The following is a 17,877-nucleotide window of genomic DNA, read 5'->3' as shown; positions in this document are numbered from 1 at the left end:
AAAAGACAAAAAAAAAGTATATTGACACAATGAAGTACTACAGAGCAATGAAAATGAACACATGACAACTGCTTGCAATAATACATATGATTCTCACAAACAAAAAGCTGTGCTAAAGAAGTCAGATATATTCTAGGTGATTATTCCATTTACATTAAGTTCAAAAACAGGTAACCTAGTCTATATTATTAGAAGCCAGGAGAGTGGATACCCATGAGGGGTGAGAGTGACTGCAAGAGGACATGGGAGGGATCTGGGTTGTTAGGATTTCTCAGTTTCTTGATCTGGGCGCTGTTTCATGGGTGTATACAGTTTGTGAAAATTCATCAGGCTATACATTTACGATGCATGTACTTTTCTCATGTATATTGTAGTTCAATAAAAAGTTTCATTAAACTCAGTATCAGTAAATTATGAGGCAAAGTTTTTGTCAGTTATTTGTGTTGTTGCTATTTGTTTTTTATACATAGGTCCAGAAAATAATGTAATTTTCTGCTTAACAATTCATAAGTACTCCTCCATTTTCAAATACTAAAAATAGTAACTTTTATGGTTATACAAAAACTAGACAAGTCTATGCTAAATAAAACCATTCATCTTAACCGTAAAAACACAACAAAAAACCCTCAAAACTGACATTTAGTGAAACTAAGTCACCATGGACTTCAACATTATTTAGCAAATTTTGTCCACTACTATACTAAGACATACTATGAGTGATAAATTGAAAATACTGGCATATGTAAAATTAACCGGTACACACCAATGTACTTATTCATATATTAAAATGAAAGGCATAAGGTGAAACTAATTTTATGAGACAGAATAAAAGCCAAAGGATACTTTTCCACTGATCTAAAATTTATTATTCCAAATCTAAAATTATTCCAAACTAAGAAAGCAGCCATACTCTATTTAAAATATTCTATGGTTTTATTAAGGAGTCAGACAACTCAAAGAGCTTGCAAATAATTTATTACCAAAAATAAAAGAGAAAAAAGGAAATGGGGGAAAATGCAGACATAAACCATATAAAATCAGACATCCTGTTAGATCACAGTAAAGGGCAGGCAAATTAAAGAAGCAAAACAAAACATTCATTAGAGACTAGGGGCCAGCAAAGACAGTGGACTCCATACATGGTTAAAATGGAAAATTATAAAATTATATACATGATGAAATAAGAAGCTGGATAAGATAACAGAAATACAACAAGAAAATCCCTCAATCAATTTTTCTTTTTGGAGGTACAAGAAGTTACTATCAGTATCCTTTACCTCATACAGCCAAACAAAAAATTTAGAAATAATGTGAATATTGCTTTTGGGAAGATTGGCCTTCAACATCTCCCATGTAGAACACTTTGGAAATACATTCCATTTTTGTTTATCACCATCTCACTCCATTCCACATTAAGAAATTGCTAATCTGGTTATTAACCTTAAGAGAAGCACAATCACAAATCTTATACCTCCCTAAAAATCAACATTAAACCATAATGTCTTCTACATTATTCCATTCATCATTGTGCTCCAAAATTATTTCTAAACTACATCAATTGGAATTTTGTGTTGTTGTGTTGCATAACAACAAAAGAACTGATGTTTGGGACTTCCCTGGTGGTGCAGTGGTTAAGAATCCGCCTGCCAATGCAGAGGACACGGGTTCAAGCCCTGGTCCGGGAAGATCCCACGTGCCGCGGAGCAACTAAGCCCGTGCACCACAACTACTGAGTCTGTGCTCTAGAGCCCACGAGCCACAACTACTGAGCCCGTGTGCCACAACTACTGAAGCCTGCGCGCCTAGAGTCCACACTCCGTAACAAAAGAAGCCACCGCAGTGAGAAGGCCGAGCACCACAACAAAGAGTAGCCCCCACTCGCTGCAACTAAAGAAAGCCCATGCGCAGCAACGGAGACCCCACGCAGCCAAAAATAAATAAATAAAAATTTTAAAAAAAGAACTGATGTTTTTCCTTACCAATTCATATTCATCAAAAAGTTGTATGAGGGAAGGTGGAATGAACATATGAAAGCCCTGTAAAAAAGCATTAATCTGAGGCTGAATGGCTCTTGTCATTCGAAGTTCAGTGACAAGCTGGACATACTCCGCCTATTAAAAAAAAAAAGTTTCTGTGATGATTTCTTTTTAATTTCACGTACTTAAGATACTATTGATATAATTATTTCTCATTTAAGAGGTAAAGGTTTAGAATTAATTTGGCAGAAATATTCATACATCTCAGCAAACCAGTAATCTACCATTCACTAAGCTGTTTAGGCCAAAATCCTAAGAATCAATCACCCAGGTTTCTCTCACACCCTCTATCAGCAAGTGCTATCAGATCTACCTGAAAAAACATTCTCAATCAGACCTTGTCTCACCACCTCCACTTTTAGCACCTTGGTCCAAGCTGTCATCATCTCTCACCTGGATTACTGTAACATCTGGTGTCACTGCTGCCTCTGTTTGCCTCTGTTACTGCTTCTTCTCCACACCAGAGTGACTTTTTAAAAATACGTATATATTTTTTTACATATAATTCAGATCACATAACCCTCCTTCTCAAAACCCTACAATGGCTTCCTATGACCCTTGGAGTGAAGTCCAAACTCCTTTCCTAGTCCATAAGGCCCTAAATGACCCAGCCTCTGCCTTGCTCTCTCATCTCATTTCCTTCCACTTTCCCCTTTGCTCCCTCATGCTATCCCCCAAACACAAGCTTGCTCAGGCCTCCGTGTCTGTATACTTCCTGGTTTCTCTGACTGAAATCTCTTATTAGACTGTAATCTCTCTGCAAGCAGGGGCTCTGTTTTGTTTACCAGTATATATCCTCAGCTCTTAAAAAAGAGGCTGTCACTTTGTAAGTGTTCAACAAATAATGTGATGAATGCATACGTTCTACAAATTCATTTAAAACACACTTAGAACTTGATAAAAAGACTCATTTAAGTGTAGCCTATTTGATTCTGAGTTAAGGTAACCTATTTTCACACATTTTCTTTTTTTTTTTTTTTCACATTTTCTTTTAAAATACACATCATCATCATCGAGAACAGTGTCATTTAAAATTTAACTAGCAATAAAAAATGTATTTTGGCTCAAACAAAATGAATTATCATCACTCTCTGTATATAAACCCTACCATTGTTATTATTCATATATTTTAAATTACATCTAAGTGAAACTTTGAGAGTTAAAAGCAATATGCTGTATATAGTTCTCACCTCCCAGGAACAAATGCTCTAAACACAGAGGGAGAAAACCTATTTTAGGCCCCTTCCTTTAATATTTTTTTTTTTTTTTGGCACTAATCTGATGCTCTGTTCCCCCCGCCAAAAAAACGACAGGCACTGAGCCAGCAAGTTATACATGATTCCGGCTATGAATTCTCCATACATCTCAGACCTACAGAATTGTCACAATGGATTACTCACAGCTCTCCCCAAACCCTGCACGGCTCCTTCTGCAATCTGGCACAGGGAAAGCTACCGTCTCTGCTATTCAATCTACTCCCACCCCAAATCCCACTCCCAACCGCCCAAAGGTTTTCTCCATTGTACAGGAATTAATCAGTTTCTACAAGTTACACCCAGGTAGTTACTAGAGAGAGGGAAATAGAAATGTGTGCCAAACAATCAAACAGAAACACAAACTAAATTTTCAGGATCCAATCTAAAAAAATAATATATATAACACACTTCCAAGTAATAACCAGCAATGATTTCAGCATTAACACATGATTATCTTTTAACTGATGTCTGTTCTAACTAAACTGCTTAATGAACATACTAAAATTTTTCTGCTCCATTCATTCATTAATAATTATGTATTTCTCTCAAGATGTTTTGCTTTTATAATCTTAAGGTACTATTCACTAATAATTATTCAAGACCTCAAATTATGAAGCATGAACTGCTCAAGTACACTTTATTTTAGTTTGCCATTGTATTCCATATTTATCAGAATAGTACACACTCTTTTCTATCAATTAATTCCTATTACTTCCTCATACATTCTATTTTTAAAAATTAATTTCACAAGTATACTAATGTCCCCTCTAATATTATTTCCCACATTTATTTTTGTAGCTCTGGCCCACAGTTATTGGATATCAATTTGTGAAAAATCAGCTCCTCCAGATACCAGTCTCCATATTAAGTTAATTTAAATATGGACAAATCTTGGTCTAAATTATTTCTCAGTAAAATAAAATCCTAGCCATCACAAATTCTCCTGAGTTGTTTAGTAAAGTAAGAGTTTTCCAGGTAGTTGAAAGACAACTGTGTTTAAGAGAAAAAATCTAAATCCAGCTGCTTCTAAAATGTTTCCCTGCCTCCTTAAAGAGCACATCCTCAGAGAGAATAACACACATTAACATGTTCTTGATGACACAATTATTACTACGAACATCCACTGTTATCATACACTAACATTCTGACAGTTCATACTGTACAGAAATACACTGGTTGCATTCCCACCACCTACGAAGGCATCCAAGGGACTCACCCACACACTTCATGCCCTTGAGTAACTACATCAAATACCTTAAATGCTCTAAGGAAACAGTCAACATGTAGATGACAATCAGTCCACAAAACACTGGCATAAAGAGTTGCTCAAATAAATATTAAATATAAAGGAAACCTAAAATCCCACTTCATTCTAAGGTATTTAAAGACATGATATAACTTGGGTGTGGGGGGTATTTTTATCCCCAATAGATGCATACGTGCTCCCACCTGAGTTGTACTGTTAATTCTTTGAGGGCATAAGATAATACCAGACGCCACAAAAGTAAACTGGAGAATTAACTAAAGAATCTGAGTTAGTACCTGTTCTGGTGAAATAGTTATGTTTACAGAAAGCTTTCAACTTAGAAAGCCTCAGCACAGAGATAAAATAAAAAAGAGCCTTAGCAACTTTTTCCTAGCTCAACCTCTGAGCCTCATAACTGATATAAGATAGGTAAGCAAAGAATAAGTGCCAAGGGAAAAATAAAAACACTAAAATTGAGATTCAACTTTCAGATATTACGTTCCAGTTAAACTGCATGTCTAGTTACAGAAACATTTTGTTTTAATTATTTCCTAGTCTTCTGAATGTGTGCAATGAATAGTATCACCCCTTGGAAATCTTCCTTAAAATTTTAACTTCGTTTCAGGTTTTGAATCTAAATTATGTCTTCTTACGAGGAGTGGTGGTAACGTTGAAAATTGACACCTTTTTTTTGAAGCTATTTTTCTTCTTGAAAATTTTTTTCACGATTTCTTGATATATATATATATATATATATATATATATATATATATATATACACACACACACATACATATAAAAACCATGTTTACTTAACTAATAGTTAACTTCTAATAGTGAAAGCAAAATGTTCTTATCCCAAGTAAGCTGATAAACTTGGACATACTTGTAAAACTGAAATAGTTATTTTTACTTTTAAATTAACAGTTTAAATGGCATTATGACTGGCATAATTCACTGTTTGAATATAAATCCTTTAGTAATCAAAGCTTCTTTCCTGGGCTTATCCACTTGATTATTATTGCTCTGGTATGTAAGAGTTTTCATTGAAAATTTCTCCACTGAAAACTCAAAGGATACCAGATTTCTTCTGCAGGAATAAGTAGATATAAGAAAAAAGAGAGGCACACTTTTACAATGTAACATTTTCCAATAATTTATCCTTTACCAATATATTCTTATTTTTAAGGTCACTAATTAGTTATAAAGACTGATAGTCTGATAAAAATCCTATTACATCAGTTTCCGTGGAACAAATTCAGTCATTGAAAATAGTGACTCTTCAGGTTACCATTACAAGGATTTGGTGATTGTTAAAGTGAATTTTTAGAATATACCAACTAAAATGCAAAGAAAAGTATGTTCTCCTTCACTGACAAAAAGATACTAAAGATAATTTAAAACCCAATCTAAAAATACTCAATATGGAGAACCTTAGACCTAAACTGTTTTAAAAGTTTTCATAGTAATAAAAAGATCTCTCATAGTATACTTTCCTGAAGATACACATAGGAATCCACTTTAAGTCAATAACCTATATAGACAAGCTCGTATTTTGTACTTGGATGGGCATCAAATGTGCTTGTACGTGAAATAAATCAAATTAAACTGGCAATAAAATATAAGGTATTAACCAAATAAAAATGAAATGGAGGAAAACATACTAAATTTTTTAATTGAAGTATAGTTGATTTACAATGTTTTGTTAGTTCCAGATGTACACCAAAGTGATTCAGTTATATATATGTATACATATATTCTTTTCCATACTCTTTTCCATTATAGGGTATTACAAGTATTGAGTATAGTTCCCTGTGCTATACAGTAGGTCCTTGTTGTTTATCTATTTTATATATAGTAGTATGTATCTGTTAATCCCAAACTCCTCATTTATCCCTCCCTCCCCATCCTTGCCCTTTGCTAACCATAAATTTGGAAAACACACTAAATTTGTATTTGCTACCTTGTTCATATTCACTGCCTTAGTAAATGAGAGGCCCAGCAGTTACACAACCATACAGACCTCGATTTAAACTGAGGGTCTACCAGTTACCAATTTTGAGCCCTTAGACAGTTATTTAACTGTCTATATTCTAAAGAAATATAGTGTCGTAGTTACAAGCTCAGGCTTGAAATTTATAGACTGTCTGGATTCAAATCCACCACTTATTAGCCTTGTGATTTGGAGGAAAGCTACTTAACCTCTCTATGCTTCAGTTTCCTCACCTGTAGAAAGGGGTATCTATACCTCATAGGATTGTTTAAGTGTAAGTTAATACACATAAAGCACTTTTAACAGTGCCTAGCACATTATAAACACTTAATAAATGTAAGACACTTTTATTATTAAAGCTGTTTCCACACTGAATGAATAGAAATAACTATCTCAAAAGGCTGTTATAGTAAATGAGAAATGCACAAAGACCACAACTCGAATAAATGAAATATACACAAAGTACTCAATAGGCAGTGGCTATTATCATCACTAGAGAACACAACTATGGGATGAGGTTGATGACTAGGAGAATGACACCACCGCTCATCATTCTGGAGCCCATCCACCTAAGTGGCTCATCCTGGAGTCCTTCTTCTTTTTCACCTTCCCAAACAGCTAATTACCATGTTCTATAAATTCTACATCCTCAAAAGCTGTCTCATTTTCTCCATCCTCACTGCCACTGTCTTATAAAATCACTCATGCATGCTCCCCAATCACCTATCAGTTGCCCTGACTCCAATATTGCCCCATTTCAACCCATTCTTCACACTCCAAGCTGAGATTGGTGTTGTTTTCCTTAAAAAACAGAAATTCAATCATGTCAGTGCCCTCTACAGCATCTGCAATCATCCCTAAGCCTTCAGAATAATTTTCAAATTTCTAATTGTGGATGCAAAGTCTTTCAGAATTTGGTCCCTGTCTACCTCCCCCACCTCATCTTTTCCCACTCATTTACTTTGCAATCTAAGCTAAGATCTACAACTCTGACCTACCTGTGGTTCCCCAAACATACTATGCTCTGCCATCTCTGTGCCCTTCTATAAGCCCAGAACATTTCCTTCTCCCCTTTCTTACTCCTATCTGACCACTTAATGCTTCTCCTCTATAACTCAACTTCCATGCCACCTCCTCCATTCCCTGATATCCTGTCCCATCTCACCCCATTTTGTTCTCTCCCAGCCTTAATGAACTTTATGATTAGTATGGTAAAAGTGTTGTTAACACTTAAAAGCCACCGAGCTTACTCTTCAGTACTAAGAGCTAGAACTGAAGGTCTAGCAAAAATATGTCACTCCTAACTGAAGGTTTTATGGTTCCACAATTTTATCTTTGGTCAAGAATTTAAAAGTGAAAGTGAAAAGTTAAAGCAAAACTTTTTAAAATGCTGAAAATACTATTTAAATGTAAATGTTCAGCTCCTGGTAATTCAGCCATTTTCCAAAGTGAAACCAAGTGATCTTATTTTTTCCTCTAGATTTTAAAACAAATCATTGACAGATATAAAATTAAATTTAAAAGAGAATTTTATTTCAAATATGGAACTAATATATACTGTTCTGCCTACATTACTTGTATTTATTAATATACTTCTTTTTAAACAAAGGTATTTTATCTATTTGGTTTCAGTCTATAATTACCAAAGCCTTTCAATAAAACTTAGGAATAAATGACTCCCCCATGTGGAGATTAGCTTATATCGACTTTTTCTTACTAACACGCTTGGCAAGTCATTTAAGCTTCAATATGCTTAGAAATTCTGAAGTTGATTCCAAATGTGACAATTATAACTTTATACCTAAAGTTAAGTAAGTAAAAGGCTGACCCTAGAGTAACAGAAAAAGTTCATGACAGAAATGTATGTTAAAATATAACAACACCTCTAAAGAACATGGTTTGAAAATTTTATTTGTAAATTGAATAATTTAACAATTCTAAATCAAGTGATCAATTTAAAATGTTAGTATGTTTTTAAAGATTTTTAATTTTAAAAACTCAGGTTGCTTATTGCACAAACATTAAATGCTTAAGCATCAACAATTTGATATACAATTACACTTGACCCTTACTGGTAATACTAGAAAAATGAGAGGCTTATTTTATTGTGAGAAATGTTTGTATTAGAAAAACAAAAGCTCAGAATTAACATATTAGTGATTGAGATCCTGCTTTTACCTCTGTATTACTGAACCTCATCATCAAAGTTAGCCTGTCATTAACAAAACAATGTCAATAATATAGTTAAATAAAAATGTGCTAAATTTAGAAACAAAACTTCCAAGCTCTTTAATGTTAGAGCAATATTCCAGCCTCATGCTAGACTCACGATCAAGCCTCAATGTAAGTGTATTCTTATTTGTTATTATTTATTAAATATCTTCCTTCTTTCTAGATTTTAATACAAAAACACAAATGCAAAAGAATAAAATACGTATTTTAAAAATCTAAACAAAAATCATGTCATATGGAAGGGAAGCTGTTAGGAGATACAAGTATAAATATAGCTATCTACCATGCAATTGTAGAGCCTTTGAATTGAATGAGCCTTTCCACTTTTCATATAAAATATATCTGAGAGGAGTGACAAATCCAATCACCAGAGAGTGTATTCACAGATAGGAATCATGTATGAGATTCTCTCATGAAAAGCAATCACTTGCTTATAATGAAGATTTTATGACTTCATTACCCCTAATTGAGAGGAGGTATCCATTGTAAAATAAAATAATAAATGCACTATGAGGTGGACAATCTAATAATTAGAAGATTTTTTAAAAATTTCCATTCACTGGCAAGTTCATATAGATTCAAAAAATTATTTTAAGCATTTTACTATTTTAATCTTCTAGAGTTTAACGTGACTCATTATATTAAATCAAGTAAGATCTACCTCAGTGTGATTACTTTTACTAACAGGATGAAGAACCTTAGACTTGAAACTAGGAGACCTGGGTTTTGGCCCCAGCTTTACCATTAACTCTTCAGGCTTCAGCGTCCTCATGTGTAAAATGAGAGGGTAGACTAAAACTTTACTAAGTATAAATGTACAAAAACTCAGGTCCTGATTTTATATTCAAAAACTAAATTTCTATTTTTTTTAAATATGTATAGTATCTAAGTTTCAAAAGGTAAAATTATGTAGCTTAATTTAGGTCTTCATTCCTATAGATATGTGAAACCTAGGAACCTATTTTTATAGAAAACTATCCAATAAAAACTAACTTTTGTGTTGTGTTTTTCAGTTTACAAAATGCTGGTACCAATTCTGTATGGGAGGCATTATTATCCCAAGCACACAGAATAGAAAACTGAGGCTCAAAGAGGTTAAAACATGGCCAAGTCTTTTGGCCTTTAAAAAAAAAAAAACAAAACTATATTTTACTATATCTCTAGTCTACAAAATGATTCAGTGGACATGATTTTTTAAGTTAGCTGATTCTGAAGCTGTCTTGGAATTATAATCCAATGAAAGGAAAGGAAAAAGGTTTTAGTCCTGTTTTACCAGAAGATGCTACTGGTAAGTGATAGAACTGGAATTCCAAAACCAGATTTTCTGACTCCCAATTTCCTACATAATCTATCAAAACATAAAATAAAGCTGTATTATATATTAAAGTAATATAACTTTCAACAGTATAATTTAAAACATGCACCAAGTTTTTAGAAAATATGTACAAACAGGAGATATAATAATAAATAAAAAGAATCAAGTTATAAAGTTAAAAAAAAAATCAAGTTCAGAGGTCCCGTAGAATTTACTGCATCCCAAAAGTATGTACAAAGTTTAAATACTGGGATTTCTTCTCTCTATTGGAACTCTTAATATCGTACTTCTAAAACATGAAATAGTGATCTAGTGCAAATATGATATTGATGTAGGTTTATATTTCTAATCAAATGTTTTGATATGCTGATGCCCAACTTACACAATCAACTGAACTATGCTCTAGGCTGCTTCAGGAACTGCCTCAGCATATCTAACACAACAATGAAATGATCCTTTATAATTCGAAGTCTGGTATTTGATGGTTTAGTTAATTTAAATATTTTATCTGTTATAAATGTTACAAAACTCTAACAGTAAAAGTTTTCCTGGCTAGTGCCAGGAGACTTTAGAGTAATTAGCAAACTATCAAGGCTAAGTTACAAACAATGGCTAAGGTAAAAATTCAAATACTTACTTTGTTATTTTGTGTTACAAGAATACTTCCACCCCCAGGTTTCAAAGGCACCTCTTCCATTGCTCCAAACACATCAGTCTCAACAGAAAAAGTTAGTTCTAGACCCAAATCACTAATATCATTATCTAAAATCCACTGCAAATTTTTGGCATATTCTGGATCAATGGATGCCACATCTTGGTAATTCACAGGAATACCTAAAAATGCAAACATACAGCAGTTATATTCTAAATGTTTCTGCCTTTCCTTATCTGTTTAATGGTGAAATACTGCCCTCTACAGATACTCTGTAAAACTGCAAAATATAATCCAATTCACAGCATGATTTAAATGAATGTTAATTCCTGAATTTGGAAGTCTGTAAATTTAAGCTTACATTTCTACAATGTAGCCTTTCTTTGAAACAGCTATTCAGGAACTTATTATAAACTTTAAAAAGTGCCAATTCTCTTAAGTATATTGATATTAAAATGCATTTTTAGCATAAACATACACACACTAAAATGGAAAAAAAAAACTTTTTTTAATCAAAAATGTAGGTTATTTTTTTCTTTCCCTCAGGCCCCCAAATGCCTTACATACACAGACTGTCTCCAATCAAAATAAAAATTATTCACCCAAAATGCCACCATTTATCTACTTAATTTTCGCTAAAGCCTATAAGAAAAACACTTTAAATAAATGCCTAAGGAAATAACAATGGAGCCATACCAAGAATGTGCTTGTAGAATGATCTCGTGAAGTAAATGTTCACCAGCTGCCTATGGTTCAGAGCTAATCCCAAGATCTGTCCAGCAAACCGGAAATAGTTCAAGTGATCAGGATTTACATAGGAGTTGCTATTAGGTTGAAAAGTTGTTCCTATTAAAATAAAGACAAAATAATTTATTTTTAAGACCACGCCTAAGAGAGATCATTTCAATGCAGGTAAATTAGTTCACATACAACTGCAGCAAAGCTAAGGTTACATTATGTATAAACGTTCTTCAGCAAAGAATGTTCTTTGTGGAATATTTAACAGTGGAATTGGAAATACTAAAGATAATCATTAATTCACACATACTTATCAGAATAAGTCTTTGTGCAAACAGAAAATTTTAGAATACTTTTCACTGAAAGTAGTTGGAAGAGGTGTCAGAGAGATCCTAGAAATACATACACACACACACACACACACACACACACACACACACACACGTTTTCCCAGGCAGTGTGGAAATAACTACTTAGGCTATGAATTAGGGCAGACATTGTCTCATTCACCTATACATGCCCAGCGTAGCAGGTATTCACTACATTTTGCTCCTTAAGGAATTGAGCACTACAAGAGAATAACTAAAATTTTTAAATGTACAACTGTTTTCCTCATGACAAATAATCAAGTTTGAATAAGTACCACTGAGGTATAAAAGTAAAAACAGCGTTAGCAATAGTTATTGACTATTGCCAAACTCTAGTGCAATGGAGGGTAATTCCAGTTACATGAAAAAAAAGTCTGGAAATAGATAGTGGTGAATGTACTTAATGCCACTGAAGTGTACACTTTTAAATGGTTAAAATGGTAAATTTTATGTTATGTATATTTTACCACAATAAGAAAGTCTCAAAAAAAAATGTAGTGCAATGGAAAAACCTAATACCAAGATCTCAACTTTAAATAACCTTCCTTATTTTTTCTGTGTGATCACTACCTCTCATTCATTCAACAAATATTTACTGAGCTCATGCTATTTACTTCTCTTCTAGGTACCTGGGCAAAAAGAAAGACTGATAAATCTAATGAAATAGCATCAAAAATAAACAAAGGAAAAGTGAAAGTATTGGAAAGTGAAATGTTTGGCCATTGAGCATACATATTTTAACTCTTTGTGCTTTGCTGGTCTTTGATTTATCAGTGCTGGCACTGGACTAAATTGCCATGACCAGTAAGTTTACTTAGATATAAGGTACACATTTGGAAGCTTATGGCTGAATGACTTAAAAGGGCCACATGAAGCTAGTCACCCACTGTTAAGTACCTTTTGAGAATCATTCCCAGTCATGATATAAGATTGGATATTAAAAGTCAAAGCAGGAACTTCCCGGGTGGTCCAGTGGTTAAGAATCCGCCTTCCAATGCAGGGGACACGGGTTCGATCCCTGGTGGGGTAACTAAGATCCCACATGCTGTGTACAACTAAGCCCACGTGCCACAACTGGAGAGCCCGCCCACCGCAACTACTTAGCCTGCGCGCTCTGGAGCCCACACACCACAACTAGAGAGCCCGCATGCCACAACGAAGACCCAGCACAGCCAAAAAAAAAAAAAAAAAAAAGTCAAAACGAAGTTTTGTGAGATGAAGAAAGACTTCAAAGACAAACATAACCATTATTCCAAAAATACAATATTCTGAGAATAATCAGAAATACTTTTACCTATTTTCTCCCCTAGGTCTGTGTATAATTCCTTCTCTAAGTACTTTCTGGGAAATTTGGGTTACTAAAAAGAATAGATACAGAGAAATCAAAAGAAAAAAAGGAAACAAACGGGGGAAAATGTCTTCAGGAAATGAATAATAATTTTTAGCTCGAAAGTGAATTAAGATAGAATATAAAGTTTATGTCATGTTTTAAGTTCAAAACCAATAAAACTGTGACATTTCATCATCTCAGAAAAACCCTATTCAATAAGAAAATATCATTTTCACAGAATAATAATAATAGCATCGGGCTTCCCTGGTGGTGCAATGGTTAAGAATCCACCTGCCAACGCAGGGGACAAGGGTTCGAGCCCTGGTCCGGGAAGATCCCACATGCCGCGGAGTAACTAAGCCCGTGCACCAAAAGTACTGAGCCTGTGCTTTAGAGCCCGCGAGCCACAACTACTGAGCCCATGTGCCACAACTACTGAAGCCCATGCACCTAGAGCCCATGCTCCGCAATAAGAGAAGCCACCACAGTGTGAAGCCCGTGCATCACAAAGAAGAGTAGCCCCTGCTCGCCTCAACTAGAGAAAGCCCACGTGCAGCAACGAAGACCCAACGCAGCCAAAAAAAAATGAATAAATAAAATAATTTTTAAAAATATTTTAAAAATAATAATAATAATAGCATCTAATATTTATTTCTGATTTCTATGTGCCAGGCATTGGGCTAAGCATTTTTACACATCAGCTGATTTCCCACTATATTACAAAACATAGGTTATCACCATATTCAAATAAGGAAATCAAGGTCCAGAAATATTACATTTATTGGCACAAGATCATAGCAGAAAAAGGGACAGAGCTAGGATTCACATTCAGTGGAATGCGCCAAAGGCCAAACTCTTAGCCACTCTACTACACTACTATTGCTCTATAGTAAGCATCTTAATTTAATTAGAAAGCAAGCTTTAAAGAAATTACTACATACATTAGGTCTATCTAAACATTCCCCACATTTAGGAACCCTAAATGTAATTTTCTTCTTGTCAACTAAACATAAGAACATGAAAATATTTCATCTATATTTTATTAATATTACAGCCCCAAAGAGAAGACATACATGGCTTACAAAAAGGACGAATCAGAAACTATGGTCTATGTGCTTCATCATATTATCTGCTATAAATTTGTAGAATAATCACCTCAACTAATGATTCCACACCAAATCTGTTTTTCAGATATGAAACTAAATAAACAACTTAGAATAAGGGACTATAAAGAAAAGAAATAAATCTAAAATACAATGTTTTAATGCTAAATCTTGCTTCAAAGATTAGGCCTAAATAACTAAACTAGGGCCTCATCATACTTGTCGTAAAATCACAAAGACACTAAGTTCATCTCAGAGCAAATAATCAAAGGTTACAGAATTAAAGTAGGAAGTCCCATATTCCTAAATAATTTCAAATACACCGAATGTGTCTGAGGAGCCCATCACATAGGTGAATATCTGCAGTTCCCAAGCATCACTGCAGCCCACCCCCACTTGCCTCTCATACAGTCATCCTTCTTATTCAATGGAGATTTGCTGCTGGTTTGGTTGGATACAATAGGAAACTACAATTAATAAGACACTCTCTCCTTATAGAAGAATTTAAACATCGGGAAAGAAAAATTTTTCAGGAAATAAAAGCAACTGAACAAAGCATTTAAAAACTGAAATCCCACCTTCACTTGGATGTAAATCTTTATTAAGTTAAAGAACTCTCAGGTATATCTTATACAAATGAGGTGGTAACCATTGCCATCTAGCCTACAGTATCAAATTACAATTCAGTAGGTAGCAAACATCATTTCAATAAAGAACGTTTTTTACTTGCATTACATGGTTAAATAAGAGCTTTTTAGTTACCAACTCTTAATCTTTTAAAAGGGCTGAAAACAAAGTTACTATAAACAAACAGATTATAAGTTAAGATTTAACACACCATGATTTCTAGACTTTGTTTTTAATGACCAATAACTTTTAAGAGTTGGAAACTCAAATAGGGTTAGCAAATTTTAACTTTTCCAACACGGACTTGTATTTTTTTTAAGTTCATCTACTAGCATGATTTTATAAAAGGAAATTTTAACTCAAGAAAGGTAGACTAAAGGACGATCCTTAAATTGAATAAATTTAGTTTTATTTTATACAAAGAACTGATGAAAACTTCTTTGAGGCCAGCACTAGTCCTTGAGGCAAGCATTTGAGAACCAACTGTTCAGAGGAAAGAACGCTAGGCTGAGTCAGGTTCCACTCAAGATCCTACCACTCATTAACTGCTAACGTAAACAAAAACCCTGAATTTCAATGTCCTCTTCTATGAAAAGGGAATATCCAACCACCCTAGCTCACAGGGCTACTATAGGACTAAAAGGATAAAATGCACTGAAGTAGTCTGAAAATGTGACAAGTCACAGAAAAAGTCATCTAGACTGTACAACTTACCATCAGCTGACTGGGTAAACAATGCATAATCAGGATTGACTATCTCATTAGACAGAATATCAAACCACTCACGCACAACACCTTGACCCTGAGTTCAAGAAAATAAGATTAAGTATCAACAGAAATATATGGTGAAATTTTTTTCTAAATAATAATAACATTAAAATTATATTAAATTTCTTCCATTATCAATTAAATATTAAACTTTATTGAAGGGCATTTCAATCTTTTAGAGACAGTGATCTTAACAACACTTATTTTTATACCCACCATGCCTTCTTCTCCATGGAACCGTACAGCAATTCCTTGCTTTAGCTTTGCACAATTTGCTTTTGACACAACTTCACAGCTACTCCTAAAAATAGAATCTAAATATGTAGCATTGGTTAATTTTACATATTAAAATTTACAATAACGTGTATTTCGTGCCTCACACACACATCACTTTGTTAAACATACCTCTGTGAACTAGCAGGATATCATTTTCATTCACTGGCCTGTGCACCATGTCTGAATCTGGCTGTCCTGAATGCAAATGTTCATAGAACCATTCACAGCGATCTTTAAATGGCTACCCCAACAAATAACAGTGAAATATGTTAGCAGTATTTCAGTCACTTAACTGTCAGATTTACTTAACTAGCATGCTAAATGCCCTTTCTACAAATAATCATTCTTAGACCTTTATTTATAATAAGTAGTTCTAGATAAGGTTCTGATATTTCATCCACTATTCACAAAAAGGCAGGTCTGAGCTGAAACACTTTGACTACCTAGAGAGCATATTTCTTTTAATTCCCTACATTATCAACAGAAAAGACTTGATAAATTAAAAGAATTCAATATCAGACATACAATTGAACACACTCTCAATTTCTTTTAAACCCAAGAAGGCTTGTAAGAATGAATTTCCACATCCAGAAAAATTATGTTGCATGTTCATTTAATTTTCTATGAAAATAATCTTTACGCCTAATTTTAATTTCTATCCTTTGAATATATGCAGCAACTAGAAAGGAATTTGTTATCCTTTTTTCTTCCCTTCCTCCACCCTAAAAACTGAAGAATAAGATCTCATGAGCAGTAAAGAAAGTCTCTACCTTTTGTTCTTTTGCCAGATATGCAAACTGTAAGTGATTTATAATTTTATTCATCACAAAGTATTATTGAGTACCTAGGATGTGCCAATACTCAGGTAACATAAGAGCTGTAAAAATTTCATTGCTGAAAACTGTTTAAATACAGTTAAAGAGATGAGAACAACATTGGAACAATATAACACATAATGATATCAAGTTCTAAACAGTGAAGTACAGACCACAGTGCACTAAGAATTCAGAGATTGTGCAGATAAGTGGAGTACAAAGGCTTCATGAGGTCCTGGTCTGAACCAGGACTTAAAGATGGGTAAGTCTTGCTCAAGCAGGAGGAAAAGAAAGCACACTAGGCTAAGGCAGACAAGGAAAAAGGCTCAGAAGGAGAAACTGTGTCTCCGCGGAAGATGCAGTGAAGGCGCCGGCATAACCCTACACATATTGAAAGAAGGAAGTTTTTGTAAGTAAATCAAGGACATAATTATGGATCCTTCGAATCAAGTAAAAGACACAGTGGCCACTGAAGATACTTGGTCAGAGGAATAGCATGGTAAATGCACTCATTAAAATGAGAGTAGTACCAGGATAAAGGGAGGCCATCTAGGCAGCAGTTGAAATAATAGGTATAGAGTGATACGGTCCTGGTCATGGTAGGAAAGAAGAACAATGAAGTAAATACGAAAGACATTACTCCTCTGAATAAAGAAGAAAAGTAAGAGAAGATCTCTAGGGGCAGAACTTAAAATCAGAAACAGCTTAGAGGGGGAACCCCAGCACCACCCCCGTCTACCCCACTCCTAGAAGGCACTGGTGGAAGACAACTAATGAGGTTTTATATATTCTGAATTTAAGGTTACTTGGGATATAACTACTAAGAGCTTAGAAATAAACACTAGAACGTTCTGCAGCTGAGACATTAGAAAGAGAGTCATGAACAAAGCTGAAATTGGAGACAAGGTAATGTCCCTTGTTCAAGAGATTAAAGATACAGGGACAAACACCAAGAACAGAGAAGTTTATGATCACAGGTCAGGATTGAGAATTTGCTTATTAGCAAATGATACACACAGCTAGAAAAGTCAAAGGAGAACCAGGGTGGTGCAATACCACAAAAGCCAAGAGTTTCAAGAGATAAATACGATCCATGTCCAACACCACAAAGAGGTTCTCTCT

The 17,877-nt window shown here is 34.3% G+C and overlaps 1 protein-coding gene across 1 annotated transcript in view; it reads right to left on the bottom strand.

Annotated features, from left to right (window-relative positions):
- Positions 1 to 17,877, bottom strand: part of HACE1 (HECT domain and ankyrin repeat containing E3 ubiquitin protein ligase 1) — a 98,238-nt gene that overhangs the window by 12,609 nt on the left and 67,752 nt on the right. The window contains exons 15-20 of the mRNA XM_068551384.1: positions 16,070 to 16,181; positions 15,881 to 15,978; positions 15,611 to 15,698; positions 11,427 to 11,576; positions 10,716 to 10,912; positions 1,980 to 2,111 (exon numbers count right to left, since the gene is read on the bottom strand). Of these exons, the coding sequence (XP_068407485.1) occupies positions 1,980 to 2,111; positions 10,716 to 10,912; positions 11,427 to 11,576; positions 15,611 to 15,698; positions 15,881 to 15,978; positions 16,070 to 16,181 (777 nt within the window). The remainder of the gene's footprint in view (positions 1 to 1,979; positions 2,112 to 10,715; positions 10,913 to 11,426; positions 11,577 to 15,610; positions 15,699 to 15,880; positions 15,979 to 16,069; positions 16,182 to 17,877) is intronic.

The sequence above is a fragment of the Eschrichtius robustus genome, chromosome 9 (assembly GCF_028021215.1).
Source record: "Eschrichtius robustus isolate mEscRob2 chromosome 9, mEscRob2.pri, whole genome shotgun sequence".
Taxonomy (NCBI): domain Eukaryota; kingdom Metazoa; phylum Chordata; class Mammalia; order Artiodactyla; family Eschrichtiidae; genus Eschrichtius; species Eschrichtius robustus.
This window is presented reverse-complemented; position numbering and strand designations above follow the sequence as displayed.